We start from the raw sequence: 12,520 nt of genomic DNA, 5'->3' as shown, positions 1-12,520 counted from the left end.
CTCAGGACCTCGGTGTGACAAGATAAAAGTGTATTTTGCACAAAGGGATATCCCTAAGACCTTTATTACCTCACTGTTAGAACTCCTCTTACTCTCATGTTACAGTGTGTACCTCTCTTCTCCCCTTGTTCAGTCAGCAAGTTATCTGTTCAATGCTTGCTGTGTTCCAGGTATTATGCTAGGCTCTGAGAATGGAGCCAGAAGAGTCTACCTTTATAGAACTCATAGTCTTGGGGGAGGGATAGATGCTAATCAAACAAACAAATATATGTAATTAAGGTATGTGTTACTGTATCTGCTTTTGCTGTATAATAAGTCACCACAAAACATTGTCTACAACAATCATTTGGTTAGCTCAGGATTCTGAGTGAGCTGGATTCTACTTTGGTTCTGTTCAGCTTGACTCTTTCCTACCTTTCTGGTAAACTGGTGGGTCATCTAATCTTGGTGTGTTAGCTCATTTTGTTTGGTGCTGTGGTGTGGTATGGTTTATATGTGCTACCTAAGGATTCATGTGTTAGAGGCTTGGACCTCAGTCTGGCCAGTAGGAGGTGGTGGACCCTTAAGAGGTGGCAACCTAGGGGGAGGACCTTGGGTCTTCGGGGCCCTGCCCTTGGAAGGGATTAAGGAATTTCTGGTGGGATTCTGTTTAGTTCTCTCAAGAGGGTTGTTACAACAACCTGAGTCTGGCCTCACCCTGATAGGATCTTTTCCTCCCACACATGCTGTTGTCCTTTAGACTTATTCCGCCATGAGTCATCCCTAGAGGTGAATCAATTTGGGTGCCAAACCCTTGAACCTCCTGGACGACATGTTTGAGTCAGCTTTTTCTTGCTGTGACCAACATACCAGACAAGAACAACTTTTGGGAGGAGAAGCTTATTTTGGCTCAAGGTTTCAGAGGTTCAGTCCATGGTAGGCCAACTCCATTGTTCTGGCCCAGTGAGGCATCCAGAATGCAAACAGACAGCGGAAAGGGCCACAGGAAGATGGACCCTTTCTGGAGTCACCTCCAGTGGCCTGTTTCCTCCAGCCATGCCATACCTGCCTACAGTTACCACCCAGTACATTCGAACGAAGATGGATTAATTATGTTACAGCTCTCACCATACAATTAGTTTACCTCCTAACATTCCTGCATTAGCATAGGAGCTTTTGGAGGACACCTTGTATCCAAACCACAGCAGACTGTGAACCAAATAAATCTTTATTTTTAAAATAAAATTAGGCTGAGTTATTTCATTATAGTAATATAAACCAGACTAATACAGAGGGCCTCACATGTCTTGGGATAGGCAGCCTGCTAGTAGGGGCAACATGTTTCTCATTCTCCAGCAGGATAGCCAGGACTGTTCATGTGTTTCAGGGTTCCAAACCAGCAAGACAGGACAAGTCTCACTCCATGAGTGCCTTTCAAGTCTCTACCTGTGTCACATTTGCTGATATCTTTTTGGTTGATGCAAGACATGTGGCCCAGACCAGAGTCAGAGTGAGTAGGCATGGCACTTGTTAAAGGTAAGGGTGGTTGGCAAAGAGAAGGGAAGGATTAGTGGCTACTCTTGCAATCTAACACAGGCACCAAGAGAATACATCCTTAAAATGAATGAATAAAGAAACTATAGTATATATACACAATGGAATATTATTCAGTCATAAAGAAAAATAAAATTATGACATTTGCAGGTAAATGGAGTTGGGGAATATCATGCTAAGTGAAATAAGCCAATCCCCCCAAAACCAAAGGCCAAATGATTTCTCTGATAAGTGGTTGATGATACATAATGGGGGCGGGGGTAGGTAAGGGAAGAATGGAAGAAGGATGGATTGTGTGGACAGAAATGACGGGTGGGGAGGAGGCGGGAGAAGGAAAGATAATAGAATGAGACAAACATCATTACCCTATGTACATGTATGAATATGCAAATGGTATGACTGCTTTGTGTACAACTAGAGAAATGATAGTTGTACTCCATTTGTGTACAATGAATCAAAATTTTTAAAAAGACTTAATTGTAGAGAACAAAGTAATTGGAATTCTCTCAGCAACTGGAAGCGGAAACTGGTTCTTTTTACCACATTTCCAGAGTTTAAAGATGGAAATAACAATATTGGACACCAAATTATCAATTACTACAATATCTGTGAAATTCTTAATAAATATTCTACCAAAAAAAAAAAAAAAAAAAAGCTTTGGTTTGAATTAGTTGAAGAAAGACTTCGTTGAGAAAGTGACATTTGAGTGACATCTAAAGAATGGGAAGGGGTTAACGAGGTGAAGAGGGAGTTGTCCAGTGAGAGGGACAGCGTAGGTAAGTTGTCTCCTCCTTCCTCAAACCCATTCTCATTTCTACCCAGAATTCCGTATCTCAGAAAATGGGACTACCTTCCAGCTGATCATTCGGGTCAAAAACCTAGGAGTCATCCCTTCTCTTCCCCACCCACCCTGGCAGTTCCCATCTGCTCTAGCTTCATAACATATCCTGAATCACTCCTCCTTCGTTGCTTGTACATCCCCATGATTCATGCTACTATCATTCACCCTACTGCAACACCTCCCTCCCCCATTATTGGTCTCCTCACATCCACAGTTACACACAGCAGTGCATAATTAACATGTAAATAAAATCATGTCACCCTTCAAAGCTCCCTGTATGCTTTAAATAAAAATTTGAATCCTAATTCTGGCCAGTATCTCATCCCCACCTACCTTCTTACTGCCCCACTGTGACTTTCTGCTCCGAGCATGGATCAAGCTTATTTCAGAGTCAGTTTTAAGTTTGTCATTCTCTCTGCCTACAGTACTCCTTCAGGTCGTCACGCCGATGGCCCTTTTTCATCATTATGGGACCGTGCTTCAAAAGCACCTACAGAGTGAGGCTTTCTCTGATGATCAAATTGCTGTCACCCAGTTTTGTTTCTCTTGAAGCACATGTCACTTTCTGAAATTAACCTGTTGGTTTATATGCTAATATGCTATTTCAGTTTCCTATGACCAGGATTTATTCCCCTTGAAATTAGGTACTTTGAGGTCTTATTCACATTGTATTCCTAGTACTACCACAGTGCTAGACCCACAGTAGAAATTAGACAATACTTGATATTATCAATGAATAAATGAGTGAGTGAAGATCCCATTGTTGAGGGAGCCTCTTGTGTGTGGGAAAATGGAAGGAAGCCAATGAGGCTGGAACGGAGGCGGCGGCTATGGGATGTAGTTGGAGGGGTTGGCAGGGTTCAGATAATACCGGCCATTTTGACCATGATAAGGAGTTTGGGGTTCTTGTATGAGTCAGGGTTCTCCAGAGAAAGAGAACCAGTAGTGTGAATGTGTATGTGTCTAATATAACATATAGTTCTTTAAAAAAATTTTTTTTAGTTGTATGTGGACACGATCTTTATTTAATTTTATGTGGTGCTGAGGCCTTACATGTGCGAGGCAAGTGCTCTACCACTGAGCTACAGCCCCAGTCCCCATATGGTTTCATTATAAGGAGTTGACTCAAATGATTAAAGGCTGAGAAATCCCAAGATCTTCAGTCCTTAAGCTGGAGACCCAGGAGAGTCAATGTGAACTCTCAAAGACCAAAGGCCTGAGAACTAGGAGAACTGATAGTATGAGTTCTAGTCTGAAATCTGGAGGCATCTGTACCCCCCAGAGCCTATGACTCAGTCCTAGTCAGAAGCCTGAAAAAGGCTGATGTCCCATGTCATGCAGCCAGTTCTTCCTCCTTACTCAGCCTTTTGGTTCTATTCAGATCTTCAATTGATTGCATGAGAGCTACTGACATTAGAGAGGGCAGTTTGCTTTGCTCATTCTACAGATTAGAATGGTTATTTCATTCAGAAACACCCTCAAAGTCATACTCAGAATAGTATGTGGCAAAACATCTGGGCACCTGTGGCCCAGTCATGCAACATATAAAATTATCACAATTCTTATTTTAGTGTCAGTGTGAAGGTATTGACCTATTGAGCAAGGGCTAGCTTATTTGTCAGGTAACGTAAAGCTTTTAGCAAATGCCTCATGTGCTGTATAGAAATTGTTGAACAAATAGGTATTATGAGTCTCCACTCAATATACGAAATGAACGTACTTTAGGAACTCTTCTGAGATCTGGGGTCCTTGATCTTATTCTCCTGTCAACAGACATTTCAAAACATGTATCAGCACAATTGCTCTCAAGTCTTTTCACTACTCAGAGACCATGTCTTTCTTATGGTCACATTTTCTCTTAGGACACAGCCATCTGATTAAAGCAGAGCTGCAGACTTGGAAGGTTGAGTACTTTGGCCAAGGTCACATGGGAGATAGTAGGGAAACTGGAATTAAATTCTTTGTCTTCTTTCTCTAATGTTCTTTCCACTACAGCAGGTACCCTCCATTCTCTTTTCATGCTCTCAAGATAGATTATGTTTGGCAAAGTTCTTAACAAAAATAAATGACATTCTATATTTGAAAGAAGGAAGGTATACAAAAGTGCTATTCAGATTTAATGCAATTCCGATTAAAATTCCAATGACATTCTTCACAGAAATAGAAAAATCCGTCATGAAATTTGTTTGCAAAAATAAGAGTATGAGAATAGCCAAAACAATCCTTAGAAAGAAAAGTGACACAGAAGACACCTCAATACCAGACCTTAATTTAGACTACAGATCTATAATAACAAAAATGGCATGGTATTGGCACAAAAACTGACATGAAGATCAATGGTACAGAGTAGAGGACACAGAGACAAACCCACATAAATACAGTTACTCATACTAGACAAAGGTGCCGTAAACATGCATTGGAGAAAAGATAGCCTCTTCAACAAATGGTGCTGGGAAAACTGGAAATCCATATGCAGTAAAATGAAATTAAACCCCTATCTTTCATCCTGCACAAAATGCAAAATGGATCAAGAATGTAGGCATTAGACCAAAGACCCACTGCCTACCAGAAGAAAAAGTAAGCCCAGTTCCCCAACAAGACTCCTGAAGCTCAAGAAGTAAAATCAAGAATCAATACATGGTATGGTATTAAACTAAAAAGCTTCTTCACAGCAGGGAAATAATTAAGAACGTGAAAAGAAAGCCTACGGAATGGGAGAAAATCTTTGCCATCTGCACCTCAGATAGAGCATTAATCTCCAAGATAGATAAAGAACTCAAAAAACACCAAAAACCTCAAATAACCCAATCAATAAATGGGCAAACAAACTGCATAGGTACTTTACAGAAGAAGAAATAGGATTGGTCAACAAATATATGGAAAAATGTTCAACATCTCTAGCAACATCTCTAGAGAAATGCAAATCAAAACTACACTTGAGATTTCATCTCACTCTAATCAGAATGGCAATAATAAAGAATACAAGTAACAGTATATGTTGGCAAGGATTTGGGGAAAAAGGTCCACTCATACATTGTTGGTGGGATTGGAAATTGGTGCAATTATTATGGAAAACAGTATGGAGATTTCTCAAAAAAGTTGGAATGGAACCACTATTTGACTCAGCTATCCCACTCCTTGGCATATACCTGAGGACTTAAAAAATCAGCATACTACAGTGATGCAGCTACATCAATGTTTATAGCAGCTCAGTTCACAATAGCAAAACTATGGAACCAACCTAGATGCCTTTCAACAGATGAATGGATAAAGAAAATGCGGTACATATAGACAATGGAATATTACTCAGCCTTGAAGAAGAATGGAATTATAGCTTTGCTGGTAAAGGATGGAAACTGGAGAATATCATGTTAAATGAAATAAGCCAATCCCACTAACCAAGCTGAATGTTCTCTCTGATATGTAGATGTAATACACAATAAGGGGGGGAGGGAAATAATAGAAGTCATTGAACTAGACAAAGGGGAATGAAGGGAAAGGAGGTGAGATGGGAATAAGAAACACTGTAGTATGAATCGTACATAACTTTCCTATATTCATATATGAATACATGACCAGTGTAGCTCCACACATGCACAACCACAAGAATGGCAAGTTATACTCCATGTATGCATGATATGTCAAAATACACTCTACTGCATATATATCTAAAAGAACAAATAAAAAAGTAGAAAAAAAAAATGAAAAGAGAGCTGGGGATATGGCTAAGTAGTAGTTTCTGGTCTCCGAATGGGAACAAGACAAACAAAACAACAAAAAAAGGAAGCTATATTCAGATTCCATTCATTTATGGATATAGAATTCCAAAATCTCAGGGAATTATTATTTCAGGTTTCAAACATTATAGGCCTTGAATTTTCTTACACTACTACATGATGTTTGCATATTATGAAAACAGCATGATATATTTTATATACATTTATGGATTCCAATTTATTTGGAATGACTTGAGAGGGAGTCTGGGGGAGGCAAAGAGTTAACATTGATTCATTTTATTCAGTGTTTGTTAATGAGCTCTTGTCATGTACCAGGTGACGAAGTTCCATTCCTGAACTCAAGTTCTCTGAGGAAGGTGGAAGGAGACACCACACAAACAACTGGATCCTTCTTTGAATTTTTTCCAGGCTGTCTTCTTTGGGACTTTAGAAGTGATGATACAGTTTAAATTAGATTATTTTGTTTAAATATTATTATTTTGCTACTCTGAGCTTTCTCCTCTCTTTCCCTGGTTCCATTTTAGAAATGAACAATTGGGAACTGGGAGTGGAACTCAGGGGTATAGCCTTGCCTTTCATGTCCAGGGCTCTGTCTTCAACCCCAGCACCATACACAGACACATACATAAGGCAGATGGGAACAAACAGTTTAAGTGACCAATCATGCTAGATTGTGTTTGTTACCAGTGGGTTCATGCCGAACAATATTACTTCAAATGCAGCTGTTCAGTGATAAATAGACCAAGAAAATTGTCTTAATATTAATGCACAGAGGTAAAACTTTTCTCCAATAAGTTTTAATTTTTTTTGTTGGATTTTGTTTACTTTTTGTTTTTTAAAGATTGTTGTAAGAGGGGCTGGATGTAGGGGCTCCCTCTAGTGGTGAATTTAGTACATACACTTATTTGGTCCAATACTAGAAATAAGGGATAGAACAAAACTGCCCTAGATGTCTCTTTTATGACAAGTATTTAGGCAGACATCACTGGTAATTGGTTCTCTGTAATAGAGAATATGATTAAGTAATTAAGCACGTGGGATTTGATGGACTTTGATGTCTAATACCAGGATTTAAGGTCTGATGCTGTCACTCTCTCAAGCATTAGAATACATCTGGAGCATCTGGAGTTTATGTTGACACACAGCTTTCTCCACCCAAGTCCTGGATTTTCTGATTCAGTGGGTCTGGAGTGAGGACCAAGAACATGCATTTATAGCACTTTCTCAGGTGATATTGATTCTGATGATTCCAGGACCAAATTAAATCTTATGTTTTGCAAGGTTTAGCCATAGGGTGTTGTGATGATTAATGGAATATTAGATATTAAACGCTCAGCATACTACTGGACATAGTAAATGTTCCAAAAGGTTTTTTCTATTATATCATAGCGTTTCCTAATTTGAAAAATTCAAATATAGGTAAAACTTTTAAATAATGTTGTCGAGCTAATATTGTAAGCTAAGTTGTCTCATTGATTTTATTTATCATTAAGGTATTTGGGCCTGGTACTGTATAAGCACTTTTAATATACCTGTTACATTTCTCTAATTATTTATACATTAATCTTTTTGCACATTGATTTGAAAAATTTATACAGAATAAGATAAAGACACAGATGGGGGTGTTGTGTCAAAGAGACACAGGAGTCACTTGAAAGAGTACGACAGAAGTTGAAATGATTGAGCAACAAAATAGTAAAAGAAAATAACCCAGAGTAAAAGGTCAATATCCCTGAATCCTTGCTGAAATAAGTCAATGATTGAATGAATGAATAAATGAGGAAATAGATAGAAAAGAGACAAATCTCCCATGCAGAAGAATTGTGAACAATTTTTGTAGACACTCTGTCCTTAAGGAGATGGAGGAAAACTGCCTGATTCTTATGTGTGGTCAAAAAAAAATCACAGCATGGAAATAGAAAAAAAGAGTAACTTTGTGGCTGGGATGAAGGCTCAGTGGTAGAGTGCTTGCTAAGCTTGTGAAGGCCCTGGGTTTGATCCCCTGGACTGACAAAAAGAAAAAATAGCTTCGTAATGGAGAAACATGACAAAAACTATCTGAGCAGGTAGTCAAGGTCAGTACTGACAGTGGTAATTATTGTTACTAGTATGTAACATATGCAACCTTTATATGACATGATGAAAATGGAATCTTACACCTGTGGTCTTCCTCCCGCAGGCCCACAACCCCAGTGTAATCAAGAGAAAAACATCAAATAAATCAGGGATAGTTTACAAAAACCTGACTTGTATTCTTCATAAGTGTCGAGACACTTATGAAAAACAAGGAAGATTCGAAAACTATCATGACCAATAGGAGCTGAAGGAGAAATGAGAGGCGAATGCAATGTGGTATCCCAGATGAGATTCTGGAAAAGCGAACGGACATTAGGAAAAAACTAAGGAAATGTGAATAAAGTATGAAAAAAATAAAGCAAAGATTTTTGACTTTTAGACAAAAATTGATACATGTTTGTTAGTAGTTGAGGCTCCCTGCTTCTCCCTGTTTGATAGATAGCCACATCTTCTCAAGCAGTGCCAACTGCGTCCCTCAGACGCCATGGTGGAAGTTGGAATAAGATTGGTCATATTGGGCTCCTGGTCATCAGAACTGCTTTCGATTCTGGCAGGTGAACGTTGTCACATCGATGACCCCTTCACTGATTCCAGTGATGTGGTTTGCATGTTCCAGTATGATTCCACTCATGGTAAATTCAATGGCACGGTCAAGGCTGGGAATGGAAAGCTTGTCTTCAAGGGAACCCATCTCCATCTGTCAGCAGTGAGAACCCACCAACATCAGATGGGGTGACGCTGGTGCTGAATATGCTGTGGAGTCCTCTGGCGTCTTCACTGCTGTGAAGAAGGCCGCTGGAGCTCGCCCAAAGAGTGGAGGCAAAAGGGTCATCAACTCTGTCCCTTCTGCTGATGGTCCCATATTTGTGATGGGTGTGAACCATAAGAAGTATGACAACTTCCTCAAGATCATCTGCACCAACTGCCTAGCCCCCTTAACGAAGGTCCTTATGACAACTTTGGCATTTGGAGGGACTCATGGCCACAGTGTAGGCCATCGCTGCCACCCAGAAGACCATGAATTGCTTCTCTGGGAAACTGGGCTGTGATAGTCATGGGGTTGCCCGGAACATCATGCCTATATCCACTGGTGCTGCCAAAGCTGTGGGCAAGGCCATCCCTGAGCTGAATGGGAAGCTCACTGGCATGTCCCTCTGTGTGCCCATCTCCAACATGTCAATCATAGATCTGACATGCCACCAGGAGAAAGCTACCAAATATGATGACATCAAGAAGATGGCAAAGCAGACATGAGAGGGCCCCCAAAGGGTATCCTGGGCCATGCCTTGCACTACATTGTCTCCGGTGACTTTAATGGTAACATCCAGTCTTCCACTTTCTTTTTTAATTTTTAAATTTTTATTGTAAACAAATGGATACATGTTGTTTCTCTGGTTTTACATGAAGTAAAGGCATACCATTTGTGTAATCACACATTTACATAGGGTAATGTTGTTTGATTCATTCTGTTATTTTTTTCCTTCCCACCCACCCTACCCACCCTTCTTTTCCCTCTATGCAGTCCCTCCTTCCTCCATTCTGGCCCCTCTCCCCCTTTATGTGTCATCATCCACTTATCAGCGAGATCATTTGTCCTTTGGTTTTTTGAGATGGACTTATCTCACTTAGCATGATATTCTCCAATTTCATCCATTTGCTTGCAAATGCAGTAATTTTATTATTCTTTATGGCTGAGTAATATTCCATTATATATATATATATTTATATATATATATATATATATATATGTCCCACAGTTACTTTATCCATTCATCGATTGAAGGACATCTAGCTATTGTGAATTGAGCAGCTGTGAACATTGATGTGGCTGCATCTCTGTAGTATGCTGATTTTAAGTCCTTTGGGTATAGGCCAAGGAGTGGGATAGCTGGGTCAAATGGTGGGTCCATTCCAAGCTTTCTGAGGAATCTCCATACTGCTTTCCAGAGTTGCTACACTAATTTGCAACCCCGCCAACAATATATGAGTGTACCTTTTTCCCCACATCCTCGCCAACACCTATTGTTGCTTGTATTCTTGATGATCGCCATTCTAATTGGGGTGAGATGGAATCTTACGGTAGTTTTGATTTGCATTTCTTTTATTACTAAAGATGTTGAACATTTTTTCATATATCTGTTGATTGCTTGTAGATCTTCTTTTGTGAAGTGTCTGTTCATTTCCTTAGTCCATTTGTTGATTGGGTTATTTGTATTCTTGGTGAGTGTTTTTGAGTTCTTTATAGATTCTGGAAATTAGTGCTCTATCTGAAGCATGAGTGGCAAAGATTTTTTCCCACTGTGTAGGCTCTCTCTTCACATTGCTGATAGTTTCCTTTGCTGAGAGAAAGCTATTTAGTTTGAATCTATCCCAGTTATTGATTCTTGCTTTTATTTCTTGTGCTTATGGGAGTCCTGTTAAGGAAGTCTGATCCTGGGCCGACATGTTGAAGATTTGGACCTACTTTTTCTTTTATAAGATGAAGGGTCTCTGGTCTGATTCCGAGGTCCTTGATTCATTTTGAGTTGAGTTTTGTGCTGGGTGAGAGATAGGGGTTTAATTTCTTTCTGTTGCATATGGATTTCCAGTTTTCCCAGCACCATTTGTTGAAGAGGCTATCTTTTCTCCATTGCATATTTTTGGCACTTTTGTCTAGTATGAGAAAATTGTATTTATTTGGGTTTGTGTCCATGTCCTCTATTCTGTACCATTGATCTACCTGTCTATTTTAGTACCAATACCATGCCGTTTTTGTTACTATTGCTTTGTAGTATGGTTGAAGTTCTGGTATTGCGACACCCCCTGCTTCACTCTTCCTGCTAAGGATTGCTTTAGCTATTGTGGGTTTCTTATTCTTCCAGATGAATTTCATGATTGCTTGCTCTATTTCTGTAAGGTACATCATTGGGATTTTTATTGGAATTGCATTGAATCTGTGTAGCACTTTTGGTAGTATGGCCATTTTGACAATATTAATTCTTCCTATCCAAGAACATGGGAGATCTTTCCATCTTCTAAGGTTTTCTTTAATTTCTTTAGCGTTCTGTAGTTCTCATTGTAGAGGTGTTTCACCTCTTTTGTTAGATTGATTCCCAACTATTTTATTTTTTTTGAGGCTATTGTGAATGGGGTGGTTTTCCTAACTTCTCTTTCTGAAGGTTCATCACATTTATAAAAATGCATTGGATTTATGAGCATTGGTCTTGTAACCTTCTACTTTTCTGAATTCACTTATGAGTTCTAAAAGCTTTCTGGTGGAATTTCCTGGTTCCTCTAAATATATAATCATGTCATCAGCAAATAGGGATAGTTTAAGTTCTTCATTTCCTATTCACATCCCTTTAATTTCTTTGGTCTGTCTAATTGCTCTGGCTAGAGTTTCAAGGACGATGTTGAATAGAAGTGGTGAAAGAGGGCATCCCTGCCTTGTTCCAGTTTTTAGGGGGAATGCTTTCAGTTTTTCACCATTTAGAATGATATTAGCCATGGGCTTAGCAAAAATGGCCTTTACAATGTTAAGGAATGTTCCCACTATCCCTATTTTTTCTAGTGTTTGGAGCATGAAGTGGTGCTGTATTTTATCGAATGCTTTTTCTGCATCTAACGAAATAATCATGTGATTCTTGACTTTAAGTCTGTTGATATGGTGAATGACATTTATTGATTTCCTGATGTTGAACCAACCCTCATCCTTGGGATAAAATCCACTTGATCATGGTGCACTATCTTTTTATATATTTTTGTATGCAATTTGCTAAAATTTTGTTGAGAATTTTTGCATCAATGTTCATTAAGGATATTGGTCTCAAATTTTCTTTCCTCCATGTGTCTCTGTCTGGTTTAGGTATCAGGGTGATATTGGCTTCATAGAATGAGTTTGGAAGGGTTCCCTCCTCTTCTATTTCATGGAATACTTTGAGGAGTATTGGAATGAGCTCTTCTTTAAAGGTTTTCTAGAACTCAGCTGAGAACTCATCTGGTCCCGGACTTTTCTTTGTTGGTAGGTTCTTGATGACTTCTTCTATTTCATTACTTGAAATTGATCTATTTAAATTGTGTATGTCCTCCTGGTTCAGTTTAGGTAATTCATATGTCTCTAGAAACCTGTTGATGTCTTTGAGATTTTCTATTTTGTTGGAGTATAGGTTTTCAAAATAGCTTCTAATTAGTTTTTTGTATTTCACTTGTGTTGTTGTTATATTTCCTTGTTCATTCCAAATTTTAGTAATTTGGGTTTTCTCTCATCTTCTCTTTGTTAGTGTGGCTAAGGGTTTATCAATTTTGTTTATTTTTTCAAAGAACCAACTATTTATTTTGTCAATGTTTTGTATTG

The 12,520-nt window shown here is 38.9% G+C and overlaps 1 protein-coding gene across 1 annotated transcript in view; it reads left to right on the top strand.

The window, feature by feature from the left end:
* The window catches only part of RAD54B (RAD54 homolog B), a 744,820-nt gene extending 732,502 nt beyond the window's left edge, over positions 1-12,318 (top strand). The window contains exon 15 of the mRNA XM_079116907.1: positions 12,032-12,318. Within this exon, the coding sequence (XP_078973033.1) occupies positions 12,032-12,057 (26 nt within the window). The 3' untranslated portion in view covers positions 12,058-12,318. The remainder of the gene's footprint in view (positions 1-12,031) is intronic.
* The last annotated feature ends 202 nt before the right edge of the window (positions 12,319-12,520 follow it).

The sequence above is a fragment of the Sciurus vulgaris genome, assembly GCF_902686455.1.
Source record: "Sciurus vulgaris genome assembly, chromosome: 1".
NCBI lineage: Eukaryota > Metazoa > Chordata > Mammalia > Rodentia > Sciuridae > Sciurus > Sciurus vulgaris.
Note: the sequence above shows the minus strand (reverse complement) of the source record. Positions and strands in the feature narration are given on the sequence as shown.